Source organism: Pseudorasbora parva, chromosome 1, assembly GCF_024679245.1.
Source record: "Pseudorasbora parva isolate DD20220531a chromosome 1, ASM2467924v1, whole genome shotgun sequence".
Taxonomy (NCBI): Eukaryota; Metazoa; Chordata; class Actinopteri; order Cypriniformes; family Gobionidae; genus Pseudorasbora; species Pseudorasbora parva.
Genome location: NC_090172.1, coordinates 53,193,654 through 53,215,952, shown reverse-complemented (window position 1 = coordinate 53,215,952; position 22,299 = coordinate 53,193,654). Strand labels below are relative to the sequence as shown.

Below are 22,299 nucleotides of genomic sequence, written 5' to 3'. Positions count from 1 at the left end.
TTAAACCGTAACGTCTATGCAATAATCAAACCATCAAAACGAAGTACATCGTTATCACAAATCAAAAATAGAAAGGTCAGAACTTACCCAGAATAAGTCAGCCATGTAAAAGCAACATCCCAAACCGACCGTCTCTGCCACTGAACCGGAATCTTTTTGAGCAACAACAAAAACGGGGCGGGCAGATTCACTTTGCTTTTCAGATTAAAATTTACTTAGTATTTTTAGGTGAATGTGCTGTGACTATAAAACATTAAATACTATTTGTAAATATATGGTAAAATGTACTCTTTCTTCTCAGTTAATTTATTACATTAATAAATTGTGTAAATTTTACATGAGATATATAGTTCCAACTTAATCTTGATTTTACAATGTATAAATTACATGAATTAATGTAATAGATTTTACAATACCACAAAGTCATTTTTTTCAGTGCATTGAAGCAAAGATATTGCCCCATTTTGGATTTCTTACTCAAAATACAGCCACTGTGAACAACATATACATATGCTCTACGTCTATAAAAGTAATACTATGAAAGTAATACTACAGTACAGTGGTTCTAACATAACACCGTTTCAGCTTTACATGATTCAGCCCTTTTCCTGTCAGTGTTCATCAGTCTAAGCATGCGGTCATCCAGTGTCCAGCTGGACCAAACGCTGAGGCCTTGAGGAGTTTGGCGTTTTCATTGGAGAATGACCTCCCGAGTCTCAGGTAACTTAAATGCGAGCAGTCCTCCGCACACTAGCGCTGAGAAGGACAGGATGATCGGGATAATCTTGGTGATGCCGATAAACTTGCCAAAGGTGAAAGTGCTGATGATAGCTGCCAGTTTACATGTGCCATTCAGCACACCAAAAGCGGTGGCTCTGAGGAAATACGACATGGATTAATGAGCAGACTATGGGAGAATATGTACATACTTAACACACTTTTTTGGTTCCCCAAAGAACCTTTCTATGGAAGTTTGTTTCCACCACAGAATAAAATATTTTAAAGGGGATGAATTGACAAATCAACTTTCCCTTGAGCTTTTGATAAATAAAAGTTAATTGTGATATAAGAATCTCCTGTAAGTTTAGGAGCTGAAAACTTCCTTATTATTCAAAGAAAAGCTTGTATTGACACCAGGCCCAGAAAATGAGAGCTCTCAAATATATACTGATCAATGGCGTAATAGAACGGGGAAACGCCACCTCAACAGATAAATATGTACGCCTGCTTCTGTAGTCCTGCGAACCGGCTAAACCGAGCTAAACGGGTAGAAGTTCTCCCAGCAATAAACATGTCAAAGATAGCAAGATATTCGCTGTGCCTTGTTCACTTCATTTCACTGCGGAATCTTTTGTAAACGAGTCTTAGGTCGATGCTGGATTTGCAGACATATTGAGATTAAAACACAATGCTGTGCCTTCTATATTGGATCCGACAGGAATGGTGCAACATACTTGTGTGAGTAAAACATTTTTTTTTATATTTATGTAATACATAAAATCATGAAACATACCTAAGCACGCTGTCACAGGCTGGAAAATACTTTATTTGTTTGTTCATTTTGATGTTTTTGAATGTAAAAAACACACAAACCTCATTAGCTTACCTCAGACAAAAGGATAAAAAATGTAAAAAGCCAGTTAATGACACCTTTAAAAGATAATTGCGACTTTTTCATCTTACATTTGTGAGTTTACATCAATTCTGGCTATTTTTTAGAAAATTGCAAGATATAAACCCACAATTTTGACTTTATAACTCGCAATTCTGACTTTACAACTCGCAATTCTGCCTTTATGTCTTGCAATTGCGACTTTATAAAACACAATTCTGAGATTTTTTTTATTTTATTTTTTTTAAATGCAATTACCTTTTTGATTTAGATTTTTCTTGGGTGGAAACAAGCTTCAATACCTTTTCAGTGATTAGTTCTTAAAATAACACTCAATTTGTACTACATTTTAATACTCTAAAGCACCCTTTTTCATGATGAAGAACCTTTTGTAGAATGGAAATATTATAATATAACTATGGGTGTTAAAGCTTTATGAAATTATTAGTGCCAATAAAGTATGGACTTCCAAAACTGACAAAATAACAAATAAATAAAACCATAAACAAATCTATGACTATGACTTTTATTTCCTTATATATGTTTAGTTTTATATACATTTATATGTGCACATTTATTTATTTTCACATGTATTTATTTCTACATTTCTTTGTCCGTAATGAGGGGGTCGTGTTTTAGCTCAGACATACCAATCAAGCTCAGGGTGGCAATGCCAAAGCTTTGAGGCCACCGTAAAACCTTGTGGTGTGAGAAAACAAAAGACTTTGCAAGTCACACAGGGAATGAATGACTCAGAAATGGGCAATATGGCCAAAATCCTATATCACGTTTGAAGTCATTTAATAACACCCTAACTGTATGCATATTGGGTGACCATACGTTCACTTTATCCTGGACATTACATAAAACATCGTCCTGTCAAGATTTCTAAAATGTTTTGATATTTTTGTCAGATTTGGAATTCCTTAATAAAGAAACTTTATTTGTGTGTATCATATTAAATTCGAGATGAATGAGGTATTGAGGCACAGAAGTGTAGGCTGTTTAATATGTTGTTTTTACAAACTTCCAGACAATTTTTTTGCAACAACCTTAAGACAGAAGAACATATTTTATCTCTTACAGCTTCAGTTTCATTTGAATCAAATACATATTGTGCCTACTCTAAAATAAGCTAAAAGTAAAATATTGCTTTAAATGTTGACCACAGTAGCTAAATCTAATAGATTTGAATGATCTAAATAATTAAAAAAAGTATTTACACTATACCATTCAAAAGTTTAAAAAAAGTTAAAAAAACAGAGATGTCTTTTACAGATGGCTCTTTTTGTACCTTTTCGAGGCTGGATAGAGCTCCACCGTGATGACCTCGATGCCGTTCCAAGCTGCCGCGCTGGCTGCGAAGAAGAGGCACTGGAACAGGACGACAGCCCACTGACTGAAGCACAGGAGCAGGAAGAACGTGCAGACGGCGGAGCCTAACATGGATGCCCCTGCAAACAAACACACAAGGAGAATTCATTTACATACTATAAACACTTTAAAAAGTTGTTGATAAAGCCGTAACTGTTACAGCGCCCCTGTTGTGCAATTATAAAGGTTCCTAATTTAGTTTTGGAGGACTCCTACAATAGGTTTACATGCATCCACAGTCAAAGTCACTTAAAATTGCTCATAATATACATTGCAGCATCACCTCTATTCTCACAGCCGGATATAGGATTCAGAGTCTCTCTAAACTCCTTTTTTCTGAGTCTACTCTGCTGTGACAGGTCAGATGGCCCAATCTGTTTTGTTGTGATTGGTCAGCTGGCTCAGTCTGTTGTGATTTGGCCTACTTGGCTCTGAATGGTCAGATGGCCAAGTCCGTTGTGATTGGCCCACTTTGCTCTGTTTGGTCAAATGGCCCACTCTGTTGTGATTGCCCTACTCTGATCTGATTGGTCAGACAGCCAGAAAACAGCGTCTTCTTGACATGTCGACAGCACAAACCAAACTCTTCCAGTCTCAGCTACCATTACAATGTTTTAGGGCGGGTCAAAGTAGACGTTGTTTGTGGGCAGTCAATTAATTATGCAAAACATTATGTAAAGGTTTTACAAACCTACGTAGATATGTTAGGGAAATTAGACTGGAACTGCTGATGATTCGTTTCAGGCAGTTCAGAATTGATTCTTTCATGTAGGAGACAATAACTTGATCTTTAAATCTTTGCTAACCTTTTACATTCACAAAAAACTATATTAAACACTTCATTAAAGGTAAAATCCGAAAAAGCATAACATTAATATAAGGTGTTGCGTGTAACCACTTACCTATGATTTTAAGTCGTCCTATTTTATCCATTAATAGACCTGCTACGATGTTGCCAGGTATCACAGACAAACTGCCCAGGAAGCAGACTAGATAGATGAGGATGTCATTTTCCTCTTGGAAATTTAGATGGCAGCCTTTTTTGGGGTGCAAAAATGTTGTGTTTTCCAGCTTACAGTTAATAAACTTGGAATCTTCCCACAGGTCTGTAAGGAACATGACAATTAATGAAAAGAAAAACCCAAATAAACATTCAAACATGTTATAGTATTAAAATGCTTTGTATGAATTGCATACCAGTATTGTAGAAGACTGTGTTTTTAAGGGTGCAGTTCTCAAAGAAGGTCTCTGTTGATCTGACGTCCTCAAAATAACAGTTCTCAAACAGGGATTCCTCAAACTTCACATTTCTTATTTCTATGTTGATAAACCTGCGCATAAAGTAAATAAAACTGACTGCTCAACCATTATACAACCGTTCAAAAGTTTGGGGTCAGTGTTTTTTTAAATGAATGCTTAAATCAGCAAAGATGCATTAAATTAATCACAAGTGACCATAACATATACTGTTACAAAATATATATATTTCAAATAAATACTGTTAATTTGAAAATTCTATTAATCAAAGAATCCTAAAAATAAAATGATACATGGTTTCCACAAAAATATTAAGCAGCATAGCTTTTTTCAATATTGATAATAATAAGAAATGTTTCTTGAGCAGCAAATCCTCATATTAGAATGATTTCTGAAGGATCATGTGACCCTAAAGACTGGAGTAATGATGCTGAAAATTCAGCTTTGACATCACAAGAGTATCAAATAAATGCAGCTTTGGTGAGCATAAGAGACATTTCTCTTCTCATCACTTTCACATTATTTCAACATTAAAAAAATCTTACCAACCCCAAATCTTTGAACAGTACTTGCATTAGTCAAAACATCATGCTGTATACACAGAGGGACAGTTAAGCTGATAATCCGACTGTAAATGAATAATGAAGTACTGTAAATGTACCTGTCGTGGATATACTCCCCCTCTTTGTGGACCTGATTTTGCAGGGTGAAGTTAAAATGAAAGCGTTCAACTTTCTCACGATGGAAGATCTTGACGTTGGACTCATACTCCTCAAACTGGAGGTACTTGATCTGGTCAGGAAACCACGCTCCCAGGCCATAATAGCTGTGTGGTGGAAGAATGATTCATATTGTTTACTGTTAAATGAGCTGTTGTACTCTGTTCCAGAACCTACTGAATTGCCTTGAGAAATATCATTATATACATGCTCCAGACATGATGGTGACTTTGTATACAGTCTCCTAAAATGCCTCATTAGGCAGCATGAAATGTCATTTTCATTTCAATCACAGAATGTATATGTAGTCCAAAAATAAATAAATAATACTGCTACTGAGATGAGGGCACCTCCTGAGGGCAGGGAAGTGAGGTTTATCTGCACAGAAAACACTCATCCCCTAAACCATACTCCCATCCAGGTCACAGAACCAATGTAACCCCACTGGTTTAACTTGCACTGCTCCAAGCGCTATTCGAACAGGCATCACTGGCATGGGAGGCCGGTACTATAACCAGGACGCTAAAGACTGCAGATTCTAGCATCAGTCACTAGGGCACCTTTTGAGGGCAGGGGAGTGAGGTCTACTAGCATAGCTCTTTACTAGCTGGTGGGCATTACACTCACCCTCTAAACCTCACTTCCATATGGGTCATGGCACCAATGTAACCCCATTGGTTTTACTTGCACCACTCTAAATGGGATTCAAAATGGCGTAACTGGTTTGGCATGTCATCACGCTAAAGGCCGCAGACTCTAGCGTCAATTGCTAGTGCACCTATTGAGGCCAGGGAAGTGAGGTTTACCCGCACTGCTCTTTAGTAGCTGGTCTCCGTTACAAGAGTATTCCAAATCCATCACTTATGAGATTATATGACCGTTAGGACAGGGAATGAGAGTATGCTGCAAGAAGCTCACTTTACTAGCTATGCTGTATACGAAGCTGCTCTATCAAGAGTTGCTCACCTGAAGGACATCGTAAACCAGACAATGGCAATGAACAAACCATTGAGCCTGAGTTCAGGTGCAGCCAGTGACATCATGTTCTTCATGACCTTTTGGAGAACAATGGAAACAATCACTTCATTTGCATTAACAAAACAAGAATCTTAAGATCCGATCTGCACTTGCAAAAATGAAACATTTTCCAGGAACATTTAGTTGCCATTTTTTGTAGTTGCCAGGAGTTTGCTATGCAGCTGCAAATGTGTTCTGAGTTTTTTTAAGGCATGTAATGCAAACCTATGAGATTTTTATTGCAATCTTTTAATCTTTTATCTTCTGTCAGACAAAAACTGTAATTCCAATTGCTTAGAGAGCTAACATCACAGCTCTCCTCAACAAGTCTCAAACTTTTAACTATCATTCAGGTCTGAAGCTCAAATGGTGCAGGACGAGAAAGAAGATGGTGGCAGATACTTATTGTACTATGAACTGGAAAAAGGATAAACCTCTGGAGTTGGTTTTTGATAGCATACCTGTTTAACCAGGGTCATGTGTCTGACCATGAATCGCTGAAAGGCAGTTCCAGTATCACTCTGAATCTCTATGAACTCGTCATCTTGTGTTTGAGGTATTTTGAGTTGCGAAACCTTAAAGAGAGGGATATATTTTTATAGTTAAGACTGTAAACTGAGCCATTTATCAAGTGCTGCCAGTTCAGTTCCTAATAAAATCAAGACTTTATTCAGTCAACTCCTTACAGATGCAGATCTAGGGTTAATTCTGCTGCTTTTCTGTTATTTTAGCCCCTTTCACACTGCACGTCGGACCCGCAATATTCCCGGAACATTGCCGGGTCGCCTTCTGTGTGAAAGCAACCACGTCCCGGGATTGTTTACCAAATTCTACCCGGGTCGGGGACCTAGTAATATTGCGGTATTCGACTCGGGACGAGCGCTGTGTGAACAAAAGCCGAAACTAATGCCGCAACGTGTACGTAGTTATCGTGCGACTCCTAGAGCTTGTTATTTCAATAATACAACCCTGCAGTGCCAGAAGAGCTTGTCTGTGTTTTAAACGCAGAGAGTGTTCGTATACAAAATAAACTAAAATTAAACAAGCAGAAATGTGCGCAAACTGGACAAGTCGAGACCACGGTGCTCCTTACTATCCGCGCTGAAGCTGAGATCGCTCGCCATTATACGTCACATTAGGATGTCACGTGTCAACTCGACCCGGAACCGTTAAGCGTTGTGTGTGAAAGCGCACATATTAGCGCTGGCAGTGTGAATGGACCAAATCTAGCGGCCCGGGAACAAATGCCGGGTCGCATTATCCGTGTATTTGCCGGAATCGCAGTGTAAAAGGGGCTTTAGTGGTATATTTGTTTAAAATGTTTAAAATGGTTTAAAATGCAACTTTACTTCAAACACTCTTTCTGGCTCTCCTTTTGCTCTCCAGTTGGTGTCATGGACCTGCCGCAAGACCATCCAGGCCTCATCGCGTCTTGCAGTCTGAAATTCACAGAAGAGACAGTGTTATTCTAGTTTTATTAATATTTCGAATTAGCCTTCATTTTTATATTTTAGCTTTGATGATACTTTTAGTTTAATTTTTAGTAATTTTACTTAAATATAAAGAAATTAAGGAATGGATGGATGGATGGATGTGTGTGTGCGTGTGTGTTTGTGTGTGTGTGTGTGTGTGTGTGTGTGTGTGTGTGTGTGTGTGTGTGTGTGTGTGTGTGTGTGTGTGTGTGTGTGCGTGTGTGTGAGAGAGAGAGAGAGAGAGAGAGAGAGAGAGAGAGAGAGAGAGAGAGAGAGAGAGAGAGAGAGAGAGAGAGAGAGAGAGAGAGAGAGAGAGAGTCAGAGAGAGAGTCAGAGTGCTCTACTAGTGAACTATCATACACTATATTACCTCCAGGAGGAAACGGGGACTTTCTGGCATGAACACCAGACCAGCGAGAGCAGCCACAGAGGGAAGGAAACAAACCAGCACAAACACCCTCCAACTGTGGAACTGGAACTCTGTCCCCATACTGAAACCCCAGCCTGCAAAAACAACAAAAAACCAAATCCTCAGAAACCTGGATCTTGACATGTGGTTTTATGTCCAACATCTTCCAGACAGCTTCTAATATTTTTATAGAAATTCACTTATTTTGTTCTAAAAGGTTCTGCATTGAGACTTAACATTTATAAAAAGCACATTTAAATGATTTTTTAAAAAAATATGATTTATTTTGTCAGTTCTTTGCTCAATGCAAATCTTTTGTTATTACCCCATGGTTTATCATCTATCCAACAGTGTCATGTTAGTATTGTTTATATACTATTATAGTATATAATTTTATCCTATATTTTAATTTAACTTTTATTTTTATAGTTACGTTATCGAACAGCTAATGATGTGTTGCTGATGTTACACAAACATGTTCCCGTTCACCATCTCAGTCTGCCTTCTAAAAATCAGCATCCTTAGAAACGCTTTGAACATCATATAATGTCAGCGGAGAACGGCATATTGTTTAATCATAACATCGTAATATATATCATATACATAATTCATCCGCAATATTGCTAATGTACACGATTTTCCATATCAACAGAAAAGTATATCCTCTGCTTTGCACATAGTTAATTATATGCAAAAGCCTGCCCACACGTTGATGTAATTGGATAAAAGGTATTTGGTAAGGTTTGTGACGTAAGAAACACCAGCGATTTCAAATCACATTTATGAGACTGTCTTTGGTTCACTGGAATTTTAAGGAGAAAATACTCAGCAATGGTGTTGACTTATAAACTTGCATATGGTTATGCTTGTCATAAAGCATATTAAAAACACCACATAGACTTATTAAAAACTTGATTTTTAAAGGTCCCGTTCTTCGCGTGTTTTCGAAGCTTTGATTATGTTTACAGTGTGCAATATAACATGAGTTCATGTTTCGCGTGTAAAAAAACACAGTATTTTTCACACAATTTACTTATCTGTACAGCGCTGTTTCCTCTGTCCTAAAAACGGATTTCCTTGTTCTATGAAGTCCCTCCTTCAGAAACACGTAACGAGTTCTGATTGGGCCAGCGCTTCCCGTGTTGTGATTGGACAGCAACTTAGCGCACTTTGCCCGGAAAGGTCCCGCCTCTTACCATAACGGGAGATGCAAGCGCTGAATGCGCGCTCTTCTCCACGTGGGAAAGCAACAAGACCACGCCCCCTTTTTTGTGTGTTCTTGTGGGCGGAGGGTTAGTCAACAAACGGTTCTAGTGACGTCATTACATCCCTGCACTTCCTGCTGTAGTCCAACCGGCCGTTCGCTGTAGGCTTTGAAAGGGAACTTCTGTTAAATAAAATATCTCGCTTGGCATTGAACTTTGAGCTTTATAATTTTACAGGTATTATTTATGCTCTAACAGCAACATTACACACTAACTAAAGTTTGAAAGATGGAATCGCGAAGAACGGGACCTTTAACTATAATAAACCTGCAGCCACATCTATGCTATCCAAAGACATGCTTTCTTTAAGCTTGCTCTTACACCTGTAATTGACATTATTAGAAACATTGTAAGGATTTACGATTAATTACCATAATGTGGGATGATTCCCCAGGCGGTGAATGAAGCGTACAGTCCTCCGAGCATCCAGAACAAGCACAGCCAGCTGAGATGCTCTCCTCTCTTATCTATCTGCAGGAACTCAGCGAAGTACGTGTACACAACTGGGATTGATCCTCCGATCCTGCAGGAGACCATCAGAGACTGTTTCTTGATATCATTTATTGGACAGATAAAATACAATTTTACCATAAAGCTGATAAGAGATTCCACCATTTCACTGCAAATATACAACTTGGGTAATTAGACTCAGGTAAATGTAAAAAATGTGACAATATTTCCATTTGTGAAATATGAAATCATATAAACTATGTGCTACACTACTGTTGAAACATTTGGAGACAGTAAGATGCTTTAAGAAATAAAATCTTTTTTTTTTGGTAACTGTGTTAAATTGAGTAGCAGTTAGGACATTTATGATGTTCAAAAAAGATTTATAAGATTTATATTTCAAATAAATGCTGTTCTTTTGCACTTGAAAGATGTATAAAAATGAAGGCAGCATAACTGTTTTCCATATTGATATATTAATAACTGTTTCTTGAGCAGCAAATCCTCATATTAGAATGATCATGTGACACTGAAGACTGGGGTAATGATGCTGTCACCAGCAGCAATAAGTTGCTTTAAAGGAACTGTATGTAATAAATGTATTTCAGTTAATCATAAAATGGCCCTGCTATGTCATTAGACATTAAGAAATCATGTTCATTTCCAATACTTATATCACTGACAACAGTAGTCCGGCCAGGATATTGTCATTTAAAAGTTGTTGTTGCAGCCCTCAACTGATGCTGATGTTGTCATGTTGTGTTTGGGCCTGAAGCTCCACCCTCCACCTATCGACCAATCATGAAGTCAGTAGTGTTTCGGCATCCGGGTTGCCAGATCCCATATGGGGCGGCAGTGGCTCAGTGGTTCATGTAAATTGTCTACAAACCGGAAGGTTGGTGGTTCAATCCCCGGTTCCACCTGACCAAGTGTCGAAGTGTCCATGAGCAAGACACCTAACCCCAGCTGCTCCCGACGAGCTGGATGGCGCCTTACATGGTTGACACCGCCGTCGGTGTATGAATGGGTGAATGTGAGGCAAAATGTAAAACGCTTTGGATAAAAGCGCTATATAAATGCAGTCCATTTACCATTTACAGATCTGCTCTAGTTACCACATCTGCGGCTACAAACGTTCCTGCTGATCCTGCAGCCTATCCGGCAACCTCGAGTCAGGGGGAGGGGGAGAAGGGAAACACCACTATACAGTCATTTGAAAGTGATTGCAGTACCATTTTTGGCCACAATTTTACATACACTTCCTTTAAATTGTAATAATATTTCACGCTATTACAGTTTTTACTGTATTTTTTAATTAATCAAATGCAGCCCCGGTGAACACGAGACGTCTTTCAAAAACATGAATAAATCATACTGACTCCGGACTTTTGAGCGATAGTGTAGATACATTAATAAATTACTGCTGCTTTCTGTGATTCTCACCCAATTCCGGAGCAGAGTCTGAAGAAGATAAAGAAGCCGTAGCTCTGTGCGAAACAAGAGAGGAAGGAGAAGATGCAGTTGATGGCCAGTGCGTAGAGTAAACACTGTCGTCTGCCCAGTTTATCAGCCAGACCCCCCCACACCACAGCGCCGATCATCATGCCCACGTACACTATTAAACCTGAACACAGAGACAGACAGTTACTGAAGAACAACAACACAGTACATCATAGTTAAACTATCAGGTACTTCAACGATATTTAAAGACAAATATTGCAAGTTTTCAGCAAAATGATGCAGTAAGTCATTTACAAACAATGTTCAATCAAATCATTAAATTCATGTTAAAAAGACCCAGTCTCACTCCAGGATATTCTTCAGAAATGATTTGTGTGTGTGTGGGTGGGGGGTTTGTGGGGTGGGGGGTGGAACATATGAGGACATAAAAATGTGTATAATGACATGGGTATGACACAGGTATTACAAGGAGAGGGTGAAATAAGAGGACATTACCCATGTCCCAACTTTTCAGTTTTTTTTAGAAAGTAAAAATGCAGAATGTTTCCTGTGGGGGCAGGGGCAGTGTAAGGGGATAGAAAATACAGTGTGTATGTGTGTGTTTGTGTGTGTGTGTGTGTGTGTGTGTGTGTGTGTGTGTGTCCTGATAAACCCTACATTATGGGGACAAAATGTCCCTGCAAGAATGGCAAAATATCTAAAATCCTTGTCCTTGTGTGGAAATGTTGTGATCACTATGAGATAAACAGCTTTTAAATCACACTAAGTGATGTTTTTTGAAAATGTAAAATAGTAGGTTTAGGGTAAGGGAATTGAGTACCAATATATTGAATATATTATTAGTTTGTACAGAATAAAAAATCATTACGTCTATGGAATGTGTGTGTGTGAAAGAGAGAGAGAGAGAGAGAGAGAGAGAGAGAGAGAGAGAGAGAGAGAGAGAGAGAGAGAGAGAGAGAGAGAGAGAGAGAGAGAGAAGAGAGAGAGAGAGAGAGAGAGAGAGAGAGAGAGAGAGAGAGAGAGAGAGAGAGAGAGAGTAGTATAGCATTGATGAAGGCAAGAGAGACAGAGACAGGATGGTGTGTGATATTCTGAGGCTTCTGTTAAATATTATCCACTTGATTGTGATAAAGATCATGCCATAAAGTGGAAATTGTGATAATCCTTTGTTCCCTGTTGTACCGTATATCTAAGGGAATCAGCTTCTTGAACAAGGAAAAAGTGTAGAGTGGGACTTTAATTTGCCATTGGAGAAATGGTTGTTGTGGTTTGCTATTGGTTATAGGTTGTCCCGCCCTCACGTCATCAGAGAAGAGATATGTTGTTTTTATTCTTTTATCATATTTTGATTAAAGATTACAAGGGCACATGAATTTAAAAAACGATGTTTACAGAAAAATTATTTTTATTATCTTTATTTAAGTACTGCAATATTCCATTAAAAAATTGCATTTTGATTTCTAGGTGACGAAAAGGATATTTCACCTAAAATTAAAATTCTGTCAGAATTCAAATCATTTATTCAACGTCATATCATTCCAAACCCATATGACTTTCTTTCTTCTGTGACACACACACACACACACACACACACACACACACACACACACACACACACACACACACACACACACACTCACACACACACACACACACACACACACACACACACACACACACACACACACACACACACACACACACACACACACACACACACACACACACACTCACAGCTAATTAGAGAATGGGATAAGTGATTATCAGGCACGTGGCAGGGATTGTGAACCTCACCGTGGATTACACACCGCACTACACAGCGGCAACTTTCATCCCTGACTGAAACTTTTCCTGCTTCTGCCCCTCTATTGCACGCAATCTAGGAAATATTCTCATTCTACCTGTGCTCTCATTCTGTCCCTAACACAGCTATTAAAAAAATCTGAGATTTTACAGGTATACTTTGAGGTGTGAATGTGTTCTGGCTTGAGTATGAAGAAAATATTAAAATAGCAATATTTGTTCAGAATCATTAAATATATACAAGTTTTTAAAACGTAAGGGTCGGTAAGGTTTTTAGATGTTTTTGTCTAATTTTTGTGTCTCACTAAATCGCTCACATTCAAGTCTCTTATGCTCAAGACTGCATGTATTCAATAAAAAACACAGTAAAACAGTAATATTCTAAAAAGTATCACAATTTAATAGGAATGTTTTCTATTTAAATTGATTTCAAAATGTAATTTATTCCTGTGATGCAAAGCTGAATTTTCAGCATCATTACTCCAGTCTTTAGGGTCACATGATCCTTCAGAAATCATTCTAATATGCTGATTTTGCTGCTCAAGAAACATTTATTATTATTATCAATGTTGAAAACAGTTCAACAGTTTTTCAGGACTATTTGATGATGTTATAAGAACATAATTTATTTGAATATTATTAATGTCTTTACTGTCACTTTTAATTAATTTAATAAATAAAAGTTATGATTGAAATAAATTAATTTCTAATAACAAATACTGACCCCAAACTTTCAAATGGAATAGTAATGCTTATTATAGTAATAATAATAGAAATACTCCTTGCAAAACATAATCATAACAACACACATAATAATACATTAAATTAATAAGAAATAACAGGAATTATAATAGATAATAATAGTTAATAATTATTAAATCATATATTTTTAATATAATAATAATAATAATAATAATAATAATAATAATAATAATAATATTGTATAGTATATAGTATATAATATAGTATTTAATATTTAATACGTTTTTAATTAATTTAATTAAATGGGGGGAAAAAATAAGAAAACAATTTGTGGAAAAACATTTTACTTTTTAAATAAAGAAATGTTGATATGACAAACATAAAACTCTCTGGGACATCTAGGAGCACCACAGTGTACATTTGAATTCTTCAAAAGCATGTGAAGATAATGTATATGTGCTATTATTTTCCCAGCACAAATATAAATAGAACAGGTAACTTCACATTTAGTTTTTAGTTCTGAAAACTTTACATTGAACTACATTAAACATATTTGAAATGCAGCTGATTCTGATCCCCACTCCTTCACTCACCCAGCATTCCCTTGTCCGCATTCGACAGGCACATGTCCTTCTCAGCACTGGGCAGGGCGAAACTCACTACGAAGCACTCCACGCCATCAGCCATCAGGGCCAGTCCCAGCACCGTGAAGAGGGTCCACTGGAAGCGTCCGTGACCGCAGTCTTCCATGATGCTCTCGTATTGCTCAGGCAACGTTTCCTCTACGACCTCAGCTGCCATCCTGGCCTTCATACGGGCTTCCCTTCGCGCGGCTCTCCGTGCCTCCTTGATCTCGTCCGGATGAGGGATGCCTTGGTACTCTCCCTCATACATCTGCTCATCTTCATCATGCCCCTCGGTGGCATCACTAGCAGCGTCATCCTCCTCCCGAGGAGGGAAGTCTGTCTGATAAGGGTACGTGTATTGTCCTCCTTCTCCATACGTGGGATACGTTTCTCCCTGCTGGTTTATATTGTTTTGGTAAGGATCATCCATTTTGGCTTGAATTTGTTATTTTCTTGAAGACAAAAATTGCTAAATGAACATAATCCCCAGAATTCTCTGAGTCTTTCGTGACTGTTCCAAATCCAAAAATGTCTTAAAAATATAAACTGCACCTCAGTTTAGTTAAGGCCTCGATATTTATGACAGCAATGAGTTATTTCCCTTTGGTTGGTTTTACACAAGGCCACATGCTGCACCTGAAATATAAAGAACATTAGTTAGAAAAAGTTGATAAGTTAGGGGAAAAAAATTCAACCTAATTCATGGTTTAATTGTACATGAATGAAAACGCAGCTAAATGCACATGCGAGAACTGTAAATGGAACAGAACGTTTTCGATGCAGGTACACTTTTTCTCGGTTCACAATCGATTGAACAATCTGCTCATCGATCCCATACAGCCTCGTTTCCATTCATGAAAATGTCTACTCCCTGACTAAGCTCAATATACAGAACAGTAGGCTATAGTAACCTATTGTCAATGAAGCATTGAAATACACATAAAATACATGTGAGACACTTAAACAATTGTGTTTTATTTAAACGTTATCAGAAACAGTGTTCATAATGACTTTGACTGTTTAACATTGTCTTGAGTGTCCAAATAGGCTACTTTTTGGTGCCACTTTAGCAAACATATATGCATTGACAACGTGTATGTGCTATAAAAGTTTGGTTTTCACCCATTTCCTAATACACTCTACAAATCTGTACAAATAGGGCACAATATACTTTATGAATTTGATGGAATTTTCAGTGTACATTTTTTTAGAGGTACTTTACCTGTATTTTGAACTTTATTGTGTCGACTCTCTGATTATTTTGTCTCTCTCTCAATACTTTTACTACACGACCTTAGCTCCGCCTTTCATAGTGTCTGCCATGATTTACTTATTTCACGCCTCTTGGATGTGGGTATTTCTTGTGTTTCTCTTTCTTAGTTTTCCTCCTCTCTCTCTGATTGACAATTTTACATTTCAATGCAGGGTTTTAGACCACTGACTGTCCCCCTGAAGCAAGGTGTCCCCCAGGGATCCGTTCTTGGTCCATGGCAATTCATCTTTTACATACTACTCTGGGTCAGATCTTACGTCGACATAGCCGTTTATGATAACATAAACTACGCTGACAACATCCAAATCTTAAATTGATAAAACCTTCACTTGTGTGACTGTGAATGAAATAAAAGGATGCCTCAACTCAAATTTTCTGAAACTAAACATGGACAAGACCTTATTCCTAATGACTTTGCCTGTGATATTGCTGGTACTCTCAAAGCATTCAGAAGTGTTAAAAGTCTTGGTGTTATTTTCTGAAATGGTTATCCATGCTTTTGTTTCATCCCGTCTTGACTACTGTAATGCCCTTTTTATTGGTTTACCTGCTAGCTTGAAACCTATTCAAAACTCTACTGTAAGAATACTAACCCACACTAATCGTTCTGTTCAAATCACACATATTCAGTTTGACCTCCACTGGCTAACAGTGGCCTATAGTATCAAGTACAAATACTACTTTCACACTTTCAAATCATTGCATGGCTTTCTCTTTTTGTCGCCTCTCTCTTCTATGTATATAATTTAGCGTAATTGCATCCAAACTCTGGAATTCCCTCCCCCTGTCACTCTGCTGTCCTATTACATTGCAAGAAATGCTTTTCTTACTTAGTATTTTTGTCTTGTTTCTAGTCAAAATATCTAAAAATTCTTACATTAAGAAGCATTTACTAGACGAGTACAAATTATTGTCTTGTTTTGGGAAAAAATTACTCAAAATTAAGAGAGTTTTTGCTTAAAATAAGATAAATAATCTTCCAATGGGGTGAGAAAAATTTCTGAAAAAGAAAAAGTTTTCTGTTTTAATTAAGATTATTTTTCTTACCTCATTGGCAGATTATTTGGCTTATTTTAAGCAAAAACTCTCTTAATTTGGAGTTATTTCCCCCCCAAAACAAGACAATAATTTTTACTTGTCTAGTAATACTTGTCTAAAAATATTTTGATATTTTGACTAGAAACAAGACAAAAATACTAAGTAAGAAAAGCATTTCTTGTAATATTTCTGAATGCAAACCCCTACTCAAAACCCATTTGTTACCATTCTTAAATTGTGTTCTGTATTTCTCTGTACATGATTATATGCTGCTGTGTGCTACCTCTACGTAATGCCATTTTATATCCTTGAACTATCCTTTTTAATCTTCCATTTTGTAATATTCTTCTTCTCCACGTACTATTGTCTATCATTATTACCTGATGTCTGTTGTTATTACCTACATATTGCTGTTATCTATTTTGTAAAGCAATGGAAAGGCGCTATATAAATAAAGCGTATTAAAACGTTATTAAAAAGTGAGATTTTTACAAGCAATGAACTTCCTTTTGTCTCGTGCTGCCATTAGAGTGTCTACAAGACGATAATCACTGGTCAAGACCGGACCTCATTATAAGTCCTTACTTATCCAGAACAAGCCATTTGATCTGACCACACCACGCAAGACACCCTGCGCACTGATGCGTGCTGCAAACCAAAGTATTTTATATCGAACAGTCATGTATTCGAGCATCTGTCATACATTCATATTATGTATATGAAAATGAGGTAGCATTAATGACCATGCACAAATATCAAAATGTGTAACTTTAAAGGCTGTTTTTCTTGTGCCCTGGACATGTGCCATATTTTCTCCCGCTTTCCAAGTGAGAGCTATGTTTTAATCCAGCTTAAAACCAGATGAATTTTATTCATTCCCAGAAGACCAGATTAAATTTGGAGGGTGATGAACATGTCTCTTGATGAAATAATACAATTTTAGGAGTATAATATAAAAAGAGAAACAGATTCATAGATTGTACCGATCTGCAAAGAAAATATGCTTTTTCAATAAATGACAATTGTCCCATGTCCAAACATTAAAAGCAGTTGAAAAGAGATTACTGAGTGAATACATCTCCATTCACTGAGTATCCTGTCTCGACGTGGTCATCGTGATCTGATGGTCCCAGATGGGCATTATGTAACTTTTGACTTGTACGGGGAAATAAGCTAAAATAAACGTTCTAGCAAAATGCAACTGTAGGGACTGTTATGGGAACAGATTATGATATTCATCCGTATACAGTGTTACACGTAGGCCTATTTTCTATTATTTCAATGTGAATATAGCACATACATGTCCTGGCACATTATTAAAATGATTTTGAGTAGATGACATGCAAGTAAGCAGTGACAGCAGTTTCCACAGCATGACATGCTATCTTTTTTACATGCTAATTTATACAAAAACTTCGAATTAAATTTAAAATATGAACCAACAACATTAAAGTATATTTTGCTCTGATGTCTGAAATCTCAACTGAAAGCAATAATTAGGTGTTTATAGAGAATTGTCACACTTATTTTAATTTGTGACATCCTCTCCGTCAGGCGATATACCCATATATGGCAAAAGTGCACATGGTGTGGGCGGGTCTTTAGTGATGTCACCGGGAGGAGACACTAGGTAATAGAGGGCAAGTCTGAAGGGCACGTTTGCTTAAGCATGTCACCTGTAAAATTACAGAAAAGCCTCTGGACAATGGCAAGCATACACCTTTATTCCTGTATTAAAATACTTTCTTTATAATTATTCGGATATGTTTGGTCATTTTAATTGTTGTTGGTTATTTGCCATTGATGCTGACATTTGTTGAGAAAAAGCTTGGTGAATATTATTTTTAATTTAAGTTTAATGATTTTTCTTTATTTTCTATACGAAAATTCACTCTAAACTTTTACATTTGGATCATATTTTTTCAACAACAACAAAACAAGATAATGGTATAACATAGTGTGCTTTCTTTTAATGCAAAATGTAAGGGGAAAATACATGTTTATTCAGTATTGTTTTCATTTTAGAGCTGTTGTCATTTCATTGGAGGACACATAGGACCCAAAATGTCAATGGCTAAAAGTCAATAAACAATCTGTTTTACATAATGAAAGGCAACATGTCATGATGTAGGGTGGAGCTTTTCCATCAGCTTTATAGATCTGCAAAATACTAGTATGCAACTGTTACTTTCAAAGAGTAAATCTAATCTCTGCTTATGGTTATCATTTCACAGTTCAAAATGGGTAAAGTCAAATATTGTGATCTGTTGTTTTGTAGGACTGCAGACATTTAAAGTTGAATCTAAAGCATTCACCAAAGGCAATCCCCAATCAGGCATAATTCTAAAGCAATGGCACTGAAAGCAGTTTTAAAATACCTTTAAATTCAAATTAAATTGACTTACCAGAATTACTATTCCTTTATGTATTATGGCGTTCGATTAATAAAAAATCCAAAGGAAAATCCTGGCAGAGTTTCAGAAGGCAACCCCTACATGTCACCTTAACAGGAGTCTGATGGGCAGACTAAGGGATTATGGGTCAACCTCATGATCAGCGCCTCATCCAGATGGAATCTCCCTACGCTTGATGCCGCCAGACCAAATGGTAGAGTCCACATCCAGTTAAATGAACATGCTGCAACAATAGACCAAACAGAATGTTACGTGTTGGTAGGGGAATATTGTTGCAATACATAAGGATTTTACATACACGTGCCATTGCATGCAAAAGAATCACTGACAAGTTATTGAAGACCCTCTTGAATATATTTAGATTTATTCATTTAGACAAAGCACAGATTATTGCAATTAAATGGTCAATGGTAGCCTTTATGGCCTGAAATGTTTGCTTGACCCAAAGTGCAATATCTTTCAAAACTCTTACTAAAATCGGCATGAAACAGAAGCTGCGATAGTCTTTTCTTCCATATTATGACGTATATCAGAGTGAAATAACTTCTCCAACAAGAAAAACTGTAGGGTGGGACTTGATTTTGATTTTTGGAATTGATTGGATGGTTGTGGTTTGCTATTGGTCGATCTCATGTGAGTGACAGGTTGCCCCGCCCCTGGCGCCAATAAACACATCATCAGAGAAGAAATGTTGCAAATGGTTGGGAAAATTATTTTGATTAAAGATAATGAACGCACATGATTTATAAAATAAAATAAAAATGTGTGTGTGTGTGTGTGTGTGCACAGATTTATAATAAATACTGCAATATTCCATAAAAAATGTAAAATAAACTTGGTCAATTTTGATTTTAGGGTGATTTTAGCATGTTCTTTCAGGACAGCAGGATGCTGACATAATTTCCTTCTCAAACTTACATTAACGACACATTACATCTTAACTAGCTGAAGTAAAACGCTCATTTCCGGCTACACTCAGCGTTAGTTTGTACGGCCTGCCATGGGACGTTTATTACAGAGGGTAGATGTCTTGCACACAGCAAAGCTGCCTAATCCCACAGTCAGTAATTCTGCTGCAAAGAGGATTAGCTCCACCCCAACAGAACCATTGGCTATATTTAGATCACATATTCCCTGTGTTTTCTCCACACGCTCCGCCTCCACCCACACTTTCCCCTCCCACAAATTCATCTAAACTTCTCAAGTGGACAGTCGTACCCTGATCTACGGTAAAACCAGCTTCACCTCCACAAATCCTTGGTTTATCACTGTTGTTCTCAAACCTTGTCAGGGGAAGGACCACTGAAACAAAAATTGTAGACAACGTAGCTAATACACCACATTTAATATCCTGTTTTGACTAATACATTTATAACTTTCCTAAAATGCTGATTTTTATGTCATTGTACACAAGATTGCCCTTTTTAGTTAATAGAACTGCATGAGTTCTGTTTGCTATATACATTAGCCAAAACACACACACACACACACACATAACTTTGTAAATTAAAGAAAGGGTATTTGTCCCAGAAACTTTTTTTGTTATGCTGGTTGAAAGTCTCCCCACATCCTGATAGAAATCACTAGGTTAAATGTATATATTGTCTGCGAAAGGCATAGGACCATAAAATGTTTGTCCATTGCATTCGGTCTGGATCAGCAGACACCTTTTACAGTTTCGCCTGAACCAAAACAACAAGTTTATGCTGTGTTCACGCCATATAGCATAACTACGGACATTTTGGATTTGGAGACACTCTGAAGGGAGGGTAAGATCTCATGCTTTTAAAACTAGCTCACTATAGCTAGCTTCTCTGAAAATTGCCAACCCTACCTTTATCTTATGAATCGCAGTTATATATATATATATATATATATATATATATATATATATATATATATATATATATATATATATATATGTGTGTGTGTGTGTGTGTGTGTGTGTGTGTACTGTATACTTTAAAACTAAATGTATATAAATTACGTCAAAAATCTTCCAATGAATGACAGAACATTTGAATATTTGTGTTGGTGTCAGATATACTCAGTCAGATCTTGTTCTGTCGATCTTGTTCTCCAGAAGACAGGTCTGCAAGTGTAATCCCAAAGTATTAAGAAAAAGGAGGAGGAGGAAAGGAAAGACGGTAAAGCACACACAACCAAACTGACCCTATCAAAACCTTCAAAGCTGATTGGAGCGTGAGCACAATTCCAATCACCTGACTGACAGACATGAAATCCTCTCAGTACGTATAGGCCTAATATGGTAGGCCTACCTGATAAACCCAAGTATTTGATTTCTTAAAATAAAATGCTTGCATAATGATAAACAATGGCAGTTATGATGTATTTAAAGGCCACTGCGACAATTCTTATTTTGTATCTGTTCATCAGAGCAATAAAGCTTTGTGAAATGGACTTTATTGTCATATATCTCTTCAAAGTGAAAGATAAAGTCGCCATCTAGTGTTTCTTTGTGAAAGAACAATAGCAACTAACATAAAACCTGAAAAAAACATCACAGTTGCAACAAGCATATATAAGTTAATTTCACAATAGAGCTGTTTTTACTGTAATAAATACATTATTTGGTGAGTATACAATATAGACCCCAATAAAATAAATATATAAATGAATTAATAAATGCTCATATTATGTCAAAAAGACCAAAACATCATTTCACAAAATATAAATATTGAGCAGAGAGACTAAATTACGCTCATTTTAAAATGTATTTTGTATTAAATAGTTAAATCTATCAAATATTAATATTATGTAATATTAAGTTAGTCTCAGGCTTAAAATGCATGACTGAGCTGTTTTAACTGAAAGCAACTTGACATATCTTAAATATGTCAGTGCCAATGTTTCTCATGATGCACACCAATTATTATCCTCCTCTTTTTTTCACATTAATGAAAACTACTTAAATGCCAATGAACTGCGGCTTGTCCTAATTCAATCTAAACTAGAGTGACCATATTTTAATTAAACTGATAACCAGGACACTCGGCCCGCCAATGAGATATAAAGAGGCTACTCTTTATAAAAAACAGCCATGAAGGCCATGTCCTAATTTAAACCCTTAAACAAGGCTTTTATCTATAACCATGAATTTCTTTTAAAATCTTCAAAACAGGAAAACACAACAACTTCCTTGACCACCATTAAACTTCAGCTTGGCATGAATTAACTTTGACATAGCTGGCCAGAGTCTGACAGCCCAGCCTGTCACCGTTACTTCCTCCTCCAGCAAGTCATTCAACCTACAAAACAGCTTTTGTGACGGGACAAAACTGGCAGTGTACTTCATTGTGTCAAGCTTGTTTCCCATCTCTCTTCATTGGTGGCAAACTGGGAACGACGGATTGCAGACAGCATATTGAAATTCACTTCACGCTTTC

General features: G+C 37.0%; 1 protein-coding gene across 3 annotated transcripts; it reads right to left on the bottom strand.

Moving 5' to 3' along the window:
- Nucleotides 1–444: 444 nt before the first annotated feature.
- sv2ba (synaptic vesicle glycoprotein 2Ba) lies at nt 445–21,163 on the bottom strand. 3 transcript variants are annotated; one of them, XM_067451957.1, is made up of 15 exons: nt 20,940–21,027; nt 20,111–20,194; nt 18,884–19,115; nt 14,135–14,803; nt 11,019–11,199; nt 9,497–9,648; nt 7,822–7,955; nt 7,329–7,418; nt 6,441–6,554; nt 5,929–6,017; nt 4,905–5,069; nt 4,184–4,317; nt 3,889–4,092; nt 2,907–3,066; nt 445–875 (listed from the first exon to the last, which is right to left on the bottom strand). In XM_067451957.1, exons 4-15 carry the CDS (start codon nt 14,595–14,597, stop codon nt 692–694), a joined length of 2,070 nt encoding a protein of 689 aa, XP_067308058.1. In that variant the 5' UTR covers nt 14,598–14,803; nt 18,884–19,115; nt 20,111–20,194; nt 20,940–21,027; the 3' UTR covers nt 445–691. The 3 variants fall into 3 exon arrangements, with proteins under 3 accessions (XP_067308058.1, XP_067308059.1, XP_067308057.1); XM_067451958.1 differs by lacking the exons at nt 20,111–20,194; nt 20,940–21,027 and adding an exon at nt 21,065–21,163; XM_067451956.1 differs by lacking the exon at nt 20,111–20,194 and having other exon boundaries at nt 20,940–21,068.
- Nucleotides 21,164–22,299: the final 1,136 nt, after the last annotated feature.